The following is a 13,996-nucleotide window of genomic DNA, read 5'->3' as shown; positions in this document are numbered from 1 at the left end:
GTTCCCGAACTCAAGTTGAATATTCTAAAAACTCAGCAGTTTTTTAAATTTCTAATAAATATATGAAAAAAAATATATGCATAGGTACATCAACTTTAAATATGATGAACTAAAAAAGGAAACTTGCCTCATTAGTTATTAAAGCAATAAACTAATATGAACAGAATAGAGAACTCAGAAACACACATAAACACATATGAACTTATATCTTACAAAGCTGGCAACCTAAATCAATGAGAAACACTGAATGAATCAATCAGCCAATTAACAAACAAATGTCTCTGCATGGGCTGAATATATTAGATATCAGAAATTATGAAGAATCTGACTGAGATGGTAGAAATAGAAATGGTAAAAAGGAGTCAAATTTGGGATATACTTTATAAACAATCCTAACAAGACTTAGTTATGGATCGGATATCAGAGTTGGGAGGTGAAAGAATGACATATTAGTGAAGAAGAAATTGATGATGGAAGAGAAAAAGGATGTCTATCGGAGGAAAAATCTTGAACAGGTAGATCACCTTATTTTGAGTGTCAGGGTTACTTTTTGATGGGAGAAATCTAAGCATAAAAAGTAGGTAGATTTTTCTCATTTATAGTAGAGAGAAAAATACCAACAAAAGCATGGTATAATTGCATGAATCTATTTAAACACAGACAAGTAAAAATCTAGACAGAAATTACCTGAAACACACACAGCCAAACATTAATTGCCTTCACTTATAAGTAAGTGGTTTCCTAGGAAGCAAATCATGCCTCTGTAAGAACTTTGCCTAGGTGTGAAAATACTCAGGCATAAAATGTTAACAGAGAGGTGAAGATGTCTTAAAATTCTGTAATTTTATTTCTTAAAAATCCTACTTAATTAAAATTCAATAAATGTGGTCTACATATGAAAACATTGGACCAGTAATATTTTTTAAATAGCAAGTCTGTTAGGTTTGGGAGGTATGTGTATTTTATTTTTATGTCATTTGCTTATATTTTGAATTTTTAAACACTATTGACCTATCAGTTTTTCATAAAGGAAAAAGAAAGAAGGGGAAGAAGAAATCTCACAGAATGAGCTGCTCTCCAAATGTGACAAATAAAGGCAGATTTGAAAGTTACTAGTAAAATTTTCTGACCCCCACAGATTTTGTAGAACACAGAAGCAGTTCCCTTTTGCTCAGACAAAGGATTTGCAGACTGACTAATTGAGTGGTGAGGGTGTTACTGTTTTAAAAGTGAAACTGGTTGAGCCCAGGCAAAGAATTTGGTTGACTAGATATTCTGCGGAGGTTGAGGTTCTCACACATTCCTGAGTGACACTGACAAGGAAGATGGTAGCTTGGTTAGAGCAAGGACGTTAAAGCAATTTGGGTGTGGCTGCCCTGACAGATCATTTTAATTATGTGTTAGGGACAGGAAAGGAGGAAGAGAAAAAAAGATATTGGAGAAGAAGCTACATAAGAGACCTGGAGTAACATCATTTGCTTGTATTATCCTGAGTATTTGTCAGAATACCTGGTGACAGCCCCAGCTTTGTCAATAACTATTGTGAAACATAGTAGGCCAAAAATTTTCCCCAATTGGGGCCTAGAATTTTTGTTTTTTTTGTATAAATAAAAATTTTTGTATGAATAAAAAATATTTGTCAAGTGGAATGGTGGGTTGCATCTGTGCACTTTCTTTCATAACATTTTTTATTAAAAATATTTTTTTTCACTTTTTTCAAACAAATAGTGGCCTGAATCCCAATCTGGAAAATAGATAGAAACAAGCAACTCTTATTGAATTAGGAGAATTCTTTAGATATTAAGAAAGATATACAGTAGGCAGTAAAAGGAGATAAGAAAAAGGAAATAAAATGAATCGAACGCCTACTAACACATGTTAAACACTATCTGGCTTTTTAAACTTGGTTTCTCATTTGATCCACATTTCATTTCACAGATGAAAAGACTGAGACCCAGAGATACATAAATTGTCCAAGTGACATAAACAATAATTAAGAACTCTGAGATGTGAACTTAGTTCTACAATCCCATGAAGGCTTTTTGGAGTTAAGACAGGACAGGAGGAATGAGAAATGGCCATGGAAGGCAGACATCAGTCACACTGGCCTATTTCACCTCTTTGCATCTGCCAGTGCCCAAAGTGTTTTCAGAGAGTTAGGTTATGAACAAGCTGTATGAGATATTTAGCCCACCCGTGGACTTCGCCATGTTCCCTTCCTTCTTAGAATTTGGCTTCACCTCAGGTAGGACCTAGTAATTGGGAAATAAACAATTCTACATAGAGTCAAATATAATCTCAAAAGCAAATATGGCAAATTAAGTCCAAATCGTCTCACCTTTGCTGGGGCTGTGGCTCTGATGGCTCTTCCTAAATGCCTAGCCCTTTTCTGGGATTGCACTTCTTCTTCCCTGGAAGAGAGCAAGGAACCACATAGCTTAGACATGCTTGCCCAACACTTAGGCATAACAGCATACACAGTAAACTTAATCTGACTGTTCTCCTCTGCCCAATCTGGCATGTCAGGATGGAGGGATGTCTAGAGGTACCGCAAATCTCTCCTTAGTGCTTAAAAATATCTCAAACATGGTTCTATTGAAGGCAAGAATCTACCTTTAACTGTGTAACAGACAACCCCCTTAAATACTTTTAACATCCTGGTGGTTACCAACTCTAAAAGCTACCTGTGCCATTGTTGGAATGCTCTCTTTGAAAGACCATATTCACAATGAACCCAAATCTACCTGTTTTGGTTCCGGTTCCAACCTCCAAGGACCCACAGGTTAAATTTAGCAATTTGCAGATAACTCTTATGTCTCATACATTCTTCTTTTTTCCAGATTCAAAAACCAACATAATTTATATAGATAATAAAAATAACAATTGAGTGAGTGATTTCGAAGTGTATCTTAAGTCAATTCATTTTTGTTTTAAATTAGTTTTCAGTAAATTTATTATATTCATAGTTTCAGTCTACTATCAAAACATCCTATGTAATAAGAAGGAAACTTTATAGTAAATAATATATCTGCTGGTTTATATTCAGCTTTCAAATGATTAAGAAATGATTCTTCAACCTTCCTTGGGCTTTCTCCACCCTAAATCTTGCCCTGCCTCCCTTCATCATCCCACAGTCTCTTCACTAGAAGCAGCACTTCATTATCCCAATATTATTGACTGTGTCAAATTAAATCCACTGACACATACCAGCCTGGCATTTAAAAAGCTAATTATCACATAATTATCTTAAGTGGGTAAGCTTAGTATGGGCTTGGTAACAGTGTTGAAGTTTTGATGATGCTCAGAAATTGAGAATGACCTCTTTGTTCAAAAACAAATAGAGACACTTTGATTTGAGGATTTGCCATGGATAACTCAAGCCTTCTTCCACTTTTTGGGATGTCATTGGAGAAAAGGAAATCAAGTTAAAAAGCTTTGCAGTGATGTTGGTTAACTTCCGGGATACTAATTCTGAGTTATAAGTAATGGGAAGCTCCAGTCAACTCTTTAGTCTACCTCATCCTGGCATAATCCCAGATGTCTGAAGACACTGGCAGCTCACAGAGGCAGGGTGTATCCTGCATAAATTCTTCTACTGGTTGGCTGCCACAAGGAAAGTTTGGCATCATCCCCAAGGACCTTTTCTCAGTCCCTAAGGTAAAACACAGTCAGGTCTTAACAGGCCTAAGAAATGTGACTTCCTTTCTTAAATTATTATTACTTTTTTTCCAGAGCGAGGAAACTCTATTTGGAATTACATTCTCAAAAGACTATTAAGATTTACATAAGATATTAATACTGGGCCTTTTGGGGGCGTTTTGGAGTCTTCTTTGAGCAACTATTAAAATCTTTCTAGGTGGGTGGCACTTATCCAACTTCATCTGATCAGAGGTGCTAGAGTGATCTATGAAGAATTTTTATTTAACCACTTATATTTAGAGTAATATAATTGCCAGAAAATAAGAATACATTTACTAGTTCGGAGAACAGCTGGTAACTCAAACACCTGGAAGAAAGAGAATCTTAACTCACAGTATTATTTTGCACTTTGCACATCTCTTAAGGAACGTTATTCCATCGGGGATTTGAAGATTTTTAACCTGGGAACAGAATAACTTCCCATTTTTCATCAATACCCGAAATTCATTGCATGTTTCCTAAAGGAAAGATGAAAAAAAAGTTGTGTTTACTGAAACCTCATTAAAGCAAGACTTTACCTTCTAAGAACTTCCTTGAACAATACTATTTAATAACGGCTACCCACCTTTATATGGAAGATATTCATTTGCTCAGTTGCTACAAATAATACAAACAAAAATAGTGACTCTGAATGGTCTATTGGAGACTGCAAATTCACATAATGAGCATTCATGTAAAACAATTAGTGAAACGGAAAGAACAAGGGAGTTGGAGTCAAAAGACTTGAGTTTATACTCCAGGGTCCTCATTTACAAGCCCATTAACCTCAGGAAATTAACTTCTCGAAGGCTCACTTATCCTACCTGTAAAATAAGGGATATAAATATATACATTTCCCAGGTTTCTGAGGATTAAATATTACAAGTATGTAAAGCCCTCAAAGAATGCCTGATACATAGTAGATATTTAATAAGTAGATTTTCCTCCTCTTCCTCCACCTTTATTATTTTTGTTGTTGCTTTTGTTGCTGTTGTCCTTACTGGACTACTGGGATATGTCGATGGCACATGTAAAATACCTAGAACACAACATGTCGTAATATGTTGTAAAAAAGGACTACAAAAAGTTGCTGGAGGACTGAGACGAAGTACGTGAGCACTGAAAACCGTAAAGCCCTCTGCCCATGTACCCCAAAGGATGTACTGCAAGACACCAGCTCCTAGAAATGCTAACAGTCACTAAATTAAAAAGTTGAAAAACAGTTAAAAGTTGAAAAAAGGATTCCTTGGTCATATATGTTTTAAAAAGATATTTCTAGACTAGCTCCTCTTCTGAAATAAACCTCAGATCCACTGACAAATATCTTATGAACACAAATGGACTTACTTACTACAAGCTAATGAAGCTTAAGTTTCCAGGCTCTTCACTCTCACATCCCGGGACAGCCCTAGCCATTTCATATTTTCAAATTTGTATTCTTTTCTTAATTAGTCCTCCCACCCCAACCCCAACTACAATCACCCCCGTCACCATCAACACTGTCACTAGCACCAGAATCAAACCTTATGAATCTATGGAAATACCGCAATTTTCCCCAAACTCATTTAATTAAATTTTCCTATCTTTTTCCTTCATTCATTTTGTTCTTTTATTTTGAGGCATGTTCTCTAGAACTATTATTTTGCTATTTTTGTGTGACATCCTTCAAGACACAGTGTGCTATTCTTGGTTTTGGCGTTCTTTTTGTAAATGCCAATGAGAGCACAGTACCAAATTTAGAAAGGAGAAAGGAAATCATTTTGAATAATATTTTACTAGGTAGAGCAAACGCATCATTGAAAAGAGTGAGTGACATATAGTAGTTTTTCAATAAAATATACTGAATTAATAAATGAATTAAAAAATTCTCTCATTTTTAGAGATCTGTCCACTGTCCTTATTTCCACCTATTCTATTATTTAAAATAATTTATATTCCCTACTAGTTTTGAAAATCCACTGGACCTTTAGGTGACGTCTTTTTTTAAGTTTTGTTTTGTTTTGATTTTGCAAAAACTAAAATCTTGCTTCAAGATGCTTGTATCAGAAAAAAATTAAATCAAGTCTTTGCTCTAACTCTGACAAATACAATCTCTTTCAAAGGATTATAGAATTCTATTCAGCTTTGTAAATCTTTATAATAATCATGCAATCAGTCGACAAGCACTTATTATGAAGTTATTATACTTTGCCAGGTGCCATAGGTATAACAGTAAATAGGCAGAAAGATCCTTGACGAAATGTTACTTACCATCTAATAGATAATAATGTAGATAACCTAGCCCCTTTAAACATGGGAGATAGCCAGTAGCGTTTGCAGAAGGATTAATGGTGAAAAGAATAACTACATAATGTCAGAGACCAACCCTGGGAAATTCGCTAAAGATGACCTACTAAAATATCTCTAAGATTATTTATCACCACCCAGAGATATTATCTGAGTAGCACAGTAATAATTTCTGACAACAGACTGACAACTGGGCCTCTTGAGATCTGAGTCTGGTCTCTGATTCTATATTATCTTATGCCAACATTGCAAGTTATTGTTTAGCCTGCCAGATATAACAATTCTATAGTGTAGACAGAAACTTTGTCATAGAATCTGAGTAGAGTCTCGTGTCTTTGTAATAGAAATCTATCCCTTGTGAAGTAGATTTTAAAGAAAGTATTTAAAACAAAGATTCACGAGAACATTGAAATGAAGATTGAAATAGTCTTTAGTGGTTAATTGAATAAGGACATTATTAATCAGAATATATCCTGAATTGGACTTTTCCAATGTCACAATTAGATGAGTACTTAATTCCTACAAAGATCCACTTTTTTTTTTTTTTTAAATGGACGACCAAGTCCTAGAGGGTAGGGTAAGAAACTTGTTCACAGTGTTTAATTTGTTAAGATAAAGCTCAGTGCTATTTTTCTGAGTTAAAAAACAGGAAAAGTTTGTAAAATTAAAAAGTAGATGCTGGATTTTTCTCTGGGAAAACTGTAATATCTTGCCAATTACCATAATAGAGAGGCTTGAAACAGGAGCACATTTTGACAAAACTGCATCCTGAGGCAGGGAGATGACTTTCCAGCAACTGTTTACTTGCAGTCTAACTTCTAGGCTTTGGTTCATTTTGTTTGGTTATTGATGCTGTTGTTTGTGTTTTCTCCACATCTCAGAAAAAACGAAGTCTTCTAGGGCCAAGCCTTTCCTGTTTCCTTCACTGTTATCGTCCAAGACATCATAACAAAATGTCCCAGGAGCTGGCATTACTCCTTCTCTGTGTTAGAGCACTAATGAACCTGCTTCGGGCTTTATAATAACCCTCTGTGATGACAAGTATATGGTAAAGATTCTTGCAGATTACTACGGTACTTTTCTGTGCTCTTCTAGCTCATGTTTATAACATTTTACAAGCATTTATGGTACTAGAAAGAACTCAAGAAACTGAACTTGGAAAATAAAAATTCCAGCATTATAAGTAAGACAAACTCAATAGTTTTTATTTCTGTCAAAATGTCCAAGGGCTGTGATCAGAAATATTTCCAGAGAAATAATTACTTTTGTACGTTCTTCTTGCTTATGCCAGCATAAGAGGTGGTTAAATTTATGGTTTTAAAACATTTATTTTTTTAGTTTAATGGCATAAAAAGTTTCAATGCAAAATTTGAAATATCTATCGAAATCACCACCCATTATCATATACTTTGAAAAAAATTATAGCTCAATGAAAAATGAAATTTACACAATGCCCTTCTTTTTGCCAGTAAAAAACATCCAAGTGAGCATGCTCTTTGCTTCCCCCAAATCCTGCCTTTTTCTCTACTCTACCGTATCACTCTACTTGTACTATAGAAGTTTCTGAACTGCTCCCTAATCAGCAAACAGATGAAATCTTAGAGGCTATGATGAAATTCTCTATAACATTCCTGTAAGAAGTTTCTTTTTTGAAAAAAAAAAATTATAATAAACTAAGCAAGAGAGTATTTAAACCATGATTCTAAGAGTTTCATTGTAGAACGGTGTTGTTTTACTGTTCTATTATTTTATTGTTTATGGCTTTTAAGAGTCATAGCAAATATTTGCTACATACCTAGCACCCTTTTAATGGCATAGTTGTGTGTGTGTATGTAACTTAACTTTTTTTTCAAATAGATAAAAAGTTCAACTTCTGTGGAAAATAATTCGTTCATTTCTCAAACAAAAGACCTCTAAGAAAGAAGTGATAAAGTCCTCTCCTGAGTCAGGGCATCTGCCATGACAGGTGCTTCTGCCTGGTCTGCTATAAACTGCAAATATTTTCATGACTCACTCTCTCATCACTTTCAGGTCCTTGTTCTAATGTTAAGTTCAGAGAGAACTTACCTGACTATCCCAAGAAGAAGTGATACCACCTCCATCCCCAGAAATTCCTAGCTTGCATCCTACTTTAATTTTCTCCTAGCACTAATCATCATTTAACATATTATATGTTTTACTAATTTACTTATTAACGTGTCTGTTTTTCTCCACTAAGATATACATTCCATGAAGGCAGAGTTCTTGTCTATTTCCTTTACTTTTGAATATACCCAGCATTTCAAACAAGGTCTGAAGCATAATAGATGCTCAATAAATATTTATTGAATGAGATGTATACACTGACATATTCAAGATACAGACAACCCCTTTTGAAATAATAATACAAGAAAACTTATTTCTGCTTCCCATGTGTGTCATGACTTCTTCAGGTGTTAAAATGAACAATATTAACTCACTGGTTTGTTTACGGACTTTTAAAGCACTCCGTTAGCATGGTAGATCGCCTCTTAAAAATATCCAGTATGATTAACGCGTTGATGTGTGTGTGTCTGAGATTCATGCCTTGATTCATAAAGACCTGTTTCTGTGTTTTTAACAAAAGCTATTAGTACTTATCAGCGTAATATGTCTGCATTATCAACATTAAGGTGTTGGCCTCAAACTGTTTTTCTTTAGAGATCTTGGAATGCATTCAAAGAACAGAAAAAAAGCAGGACTAACCTGATTTTCATTCTTACTGGCAGCATCTGGGACAAAAATACAAAAACCAAAGTTAAGGGAATATAAAATATTTAATAAATAAAACAAACGGTTCACTCAGTACAGTGCCTTGCTTATTTTAACAGTAATATCTTACAAAACTACACATTATTTTTGAACACATTAAAACTTACTATGGCAAATAAAATGAGGGTATTACACCAAAAGATCAGTATATACATTCAGAAGATCTAATTACTTTGGAAAATAATACTATTATGCTTTCCGACCCCCTCAAAATATCTAATTTCTAAAAAATTATTTCACAGCAAAGTATTTGTTAAAATTATAACAAATATCAATTATATCATATCAGTTATAATTTAAAACTATATTAGCATAAAGTATATATCATATATACACATAAAACAAATTTTCTGAATTTTGGTAACACCGCCTCCTTAGTACAGCTACAAAAATTAGAGAGCTAATAAAAATTAAGATTCATTAAAATCACAGACTATTATACTCCCTCATTAACAGATTCCTTTTTGTACCTATACATTTATTTTAGGAAAGTGGGAATAATTTGTGTATAATGATATCCTGACTGTCCATCTTAGGTTTCTTTTTAAAAACTGTAAATGTTTCAGAACAAGATAACTCTAGGAAGTCTGTATCCCCTTCAAATCAAGTAGCAAATATAAAAACCTACCTCCTAGCTTCCACAAAAGTCCCTTACTTTCTAGGAGAAATACCTTCAATTCATTTAGGATTTGAAAACACAAAAATAAAAAATTAGAAGCGACTATTGTTTTAAAATAAGACAATGGTTAAATTTAATTTTTAAATATTTTTGTTGATAAATATGGTATTAAATATATATAATATACATCTAAATTTTAAATATCTACTATATACACAATTCTTATCAGTATGAATTGATATGCTTGATATTGTATATATAATATATACAATTCATATCAGTGTGAATTGAAATGCTTGATAAAGAGGAAGATGAATCTTTTAGAACTAATATATTATTAATTAGTAAAACAATTTCTTATGGATAAAATTCAGATGATTTCAAACTACTTGCCATTTCAAAAGATAACAAAACATAGTTACAAAGCCACATATATAATTCTTTAAAATTGTGTCTGGCAAGATATTTCAGAATTACATATACATATATAATATTGAATATTTTCAATACTGGGCAAGAGGAAGGAGACAGGTCTCTGCCCAGGGCTTTGTAATGTGTGGCAAGAGGCTTAGATTACATGCAAATTGCTCACCTTGTTTGAGGCAAAGAGCCAGGGTCAGAAGTATTGGCACTGTGGCTATCTTCATGATATATGTTGGTTACAAGTCTTCACTGTGCATTGCTCACCAGCTGGTGCTCTAGGACTGAACCCGTGGAGATGCAGCTTACTTTATATACTGGTGACACCCACAATAACCAACCTTATAAAACCAGTTGTTCAAGGTCATGCTAGACTTAATATAACACATCAATTTAGTCTCTGTTCTTTAAGATCCTGTCAAGGTGACAGATTTAAACAGATAATGTTTATTTCCAAGTAGTTTTAGTGTGTTTTCGTGATACCTCCTCAAACAGCAATTGGTTGAGTCCAAGGAGCCTACTCAAAGTTAATACTCCACAGTCCTATATAAGAGCTATGAATTCTCAGCCACACAAGACACCTTGCCTCGCAGACAAACATGTTTCTAACTGGGCTCCCTTCCTAAGTGGGAGGGGAGGAGAAAATAATACAGATTGGTTGTCTTCTCAGTCAGTTAAACATTTAAATATTTCACCACATCTGGAGAAAGCTACTTGTAATAAGAGAATCTAGGATTCTTGTTTCTTCCATCTACAGATCTTCTGAAGCATGTTGATTCAGTATCATAATTCAGACTCATGTAAGTTAGGGTTGAACGATCCTAATAAACAACTTAGCAAAATTCTAACATTGAATACATGGAGAAACAAAAACTTAAAGAAGGAGCAGTGACTTTCCTAAGAGCACACACTTTCGATGAAAGAGCAGAAGTGGCACCTGAAAGAAGACAAGTTCACCATTTTCCAGCACCATACACTGTTTCACCATTCCGCGTTTTTAGTAAAGGCGGAAACTTGGTGAATCAAACCTTGCACACAACTATTTTTTAAAATCCTCAATCAGAAATATATTTTATATTCTAAGGCTTTATCTTATAGTCTAACCAAACATCATAATCATAAACTTTAGAGACTCAAGGTTTAACTTTCCACACAGCCCATCGCTCCCCAAGTTAAGTTTGAAAAATTTGGTTCAATCAGTTTTCCCCTAAATTAAGCTTACTTCTGCATTGCCTCACTATTTTAATCTCCGAAGGAGGAAAGAATAAAATATTTAAAATACAAATATATAAATGTAACATTTTTCTAGAGAAAGTGTTTTCTCTTTAGCTCTTCTATAAGTAATGCTTTTTGTCTACCAGACCATTTTACTCTGGGGGTTTAAGAGAGCATGTGAAGAAGTAAACAAAGATGACTGAAGTCAGTGCCCACAGGTTTGATATCAGTATCCCACGGGGTATCTACATCGTGGAAGGCAAGTTTTGTTAAAGAAAAAGCTGATCTAAGGCTAGCCAACTTTGGGATCATGTCAATATTTTAAATAACATCAAAGCCAAAATATTTGCTTTTCTTTTCTCTGTGAAATAATTTCTTTCCTATGAAATATAATTATTAGTTCCAAGGGATGCACTATTAGCTTTCTTTATAATGGTTTAGAAAAATTAGTGACCATAGAAAGCAAGTTCAAATTTCATTACTGATACAGGTTAGAAAATTGATGTCCATCATAGTGTAACGAAAGGAGAATGGGATGGGGAGTCAGGAAATTGGTTTCTATTCCTGTCTTTGAAACAACACAGTGTAATGAAAATAAACCTGGCTTTGGGGTATTATAAATCTGGGTCTAAATCTTGACTCACCAATTACTAGGTACTTTTTCTCAGCTTCAGTTTCTTATTATGTAAAACAGGAATAATAATACTAGATTGCACAACTGTTGTAAGAGTTAGAAGTAATTTGTGTTTGTGTGTGTGTGTGCGTGCGTGTGTAATGCTCAGAATAATTCCAAGTATATCTTATAAGGTTTTTAGTTAACAACAGCTGGGTTTGCATTTTTATGTCATTATAATGATGTGGTTGTACTAGGCAATTTCTGAGATTCCAAGAAAAGTCAACATCTCTTGAACATGAACCTCAACATCAGATTAAGTTTACTCAACATAGAATAACATCCCAACACATTCTGAAGTGAAATTAATAATTCAAGCCAAAAGTTCTCTTTTTCATTTTGTCATTATGTTCTAAACCAAAACACCTAAAACAAATCAAAGCATTAATCATTTAAAACTTGCAAGAGTCATTGCTAGTGTTCAACCATCATTGATTCCTTATCTCCGTCTGTAAAAGTCTCTTCAAATACTGACATACCAGCACTGATTCTTTATCTTTCATCTGCTCTGTCAGACTATATAAAATGTGTCTCAACCATACACTCCATTGGTGGTAACGAAGTTTAATGCCTTACAGAATTGGTGACTGTGTAATATGCTCTGATGAACCCCAGATCTAGCCCAAATGGATGGTATTCCCAGGAGTAGAAGTGATGCTAGGGTGGAACAAAAGAACTAAAATGTGATCACATCTCTAAAGAATCTCTGCTATGAGGAAAGGTTGAAGGAGTTGGTTTCCTTCTTACTGGAAAAGAGTTTCTCACTGACACCCAGAACCTTCTGAAATTATGAATAAAAGATTTGGAACTGATAACCTCTTCCTAGAGGAGAAGGTAGTCAAAAGAAGATTCAGTGAGAACCTCCAATATCGGAAGCACATGTTGGTTGGCTCATGACATTAGGGCTTTTTCTCCATTTTATTTCAAGAATGACATAAATCCAGAAGTGATATGTCACATACTCTATTAATCACTCCTATTTCTGTTAACCACCAAATTTAAATGAATGAGTCTGAGGCTTTAGAGACTGAGGGTTTGGGTTATCAGAGTACTTTACTTAAGTTCTAAATTCCATCTTTTTTTCCCCTAGATGTTTCAATTATTCATCAAACATGTAAAACTCCTTTTCCTCTCATTAAAAAGAAACAAAGCTAAATTATAAAAAGTATAAGCTTTACAATTCAAGACATGTATGAAATGTCCCAAAATCTGTATTCACATTAAGGATATTGACGGAGAAGGAAGAGATGAGAAAACTATAAAATAAACAAGATTTTGTACACCAGTAATCTTACTGACAACAAAGGTTATTTCCAAAATCCCAAGTTATGAGATCATTGCTCATATTTTTTTTTCAATGCAGAGATATCCTTGATGATCACAATAGCTTAATAAGTAACTATAGTCTCTTACTCCTAAATTGCCTTTCACATCCTCCCAATCTGCCATTAATTAGCTCTCTTGATTTGTTTATCCAATGCTGTGAGGTAGCAAAGTAGGTGTTATTATCCTTTCCTTACCTGCCAAAAAAAAAAAAAAAAAAATGGTACCATTAACAAACCCCAGAGTAGAAAGTAGGTTGGATGGTAATCTCAGCCTTGCCATTTTCTTACCTTTGACACCCTGTGCGGTTGGTTATCTCATAGACTTTCTGGCAGTTCAGAGAGAATGCAGATATTCTAGTGCTTTGACCTAAGTACAGCATTCTCCTGCAAACATAATTCTTTCCTCTAATCCTCTGCTCTCACACATATACACACACTCATAATGACGGGGGAACATAAGTGTTTTTACCATGGTTGAAAAGTATATGTCCTAACATCATAGAAGATGAAGTGATTTCTTTAAAATTTTTTTTAATTTTTAATTTTCTCTTCTATAAGCTCATATTTTCCTTATTAATTTAACATGTCTTTACTGTATTCTCCTTATGAAAGACACTAACTGGAAAACAGCCTTTACACACCTTTTTATCTTAAAATATTCTATTAACGGCTAACTTCACTCCCAGCTAACATCACTAGGAGAATTCCTTTCTGTTTGTTTAGAAAGGCTAAGAAACTACACAGATAAGCATCTCATTTTATCTAAGAACAGGATGGGATGGGCACTCACTGATCACTAAATATACAGACCCTGCTATTTATAGATATAATTGTTGCTTTTATTAGATTAGGATTAAGCCAATAGAAAATTTACAATGTCTAATTTTAACTGTGTTAAGTTTTATGTATTGGATTATATTTTGTTCTTAAATAGAGTATAGAATTTCTCCTTATAGTCCATGATATTTAAGTGAACTTCTGTTCCATTGT

The 13,996-nt window shown here is 34.0% G+C and overlaps 1 protein-coding gene across 5 annotated transcripts in view; it reads right to left on the bottom strand.

The window, feature by feature from the left end:
- Window positions 1–13,996, bottom strand: part of SPINK5 (serine peptidase inhibitor Kazal type 5) — a 118,253-nt gene that overhangs the window by 56,497 nt on the left and 47,760 nt on the right. For 3 of the 5 annotated variants that reach the window (XM_039836475.1, XM_039836479.1, XM_039836476.1), the window contains exons 3-6: window positions 9,966–10,077; window positions 8,689–8,714; window positions 4,033–4,157; window positions 2,339–2,411 (exon numbers count right to left, since the gene is read on the bottom strand). In XM_039836475.1, coding sequence (XP_039692409.1) covers window positions 2,339–2,411; window positions 4,033–4,157; window positions 8,689–8,714; window positions 9,966–10,020 — 279 coding nt within the window. In that variant the 5' untranslated portion in view covers window positions 10,021–10,077. Of the gene's footprint in view, window positions 1–2,338; window positions 2,412–4,032; window positions 4,158–8,688; window positions 8,715–9,965; window positions 10,078–12,160; window positions 12,296–13,294; window positions 13,411–13,996 lie in introns of those variants that run through there. The other 2 variants (XM_039836478.1, XM_039836477.1) reach the window with 2 other exon arrangements.

This window comes from Pteropus medius, unplaced genomic scaffold (assembly GCF_902729225.1).
Source record: "Pteropus medius unplaced genomic scaffold, Ma_sr-lr_union100, whole genome shotgun sequence".
Lineage (NCBI taxonomy): Eukaryota > Metazoa > Chordata > Mammalia > Chiroptera > Pteropodidae > Pteropus > Pteropus medius.
Note: the sequence above shows the minus strand (reverse complement) of the source record. Positions and strands in the feature narration are given on the sequence as shown.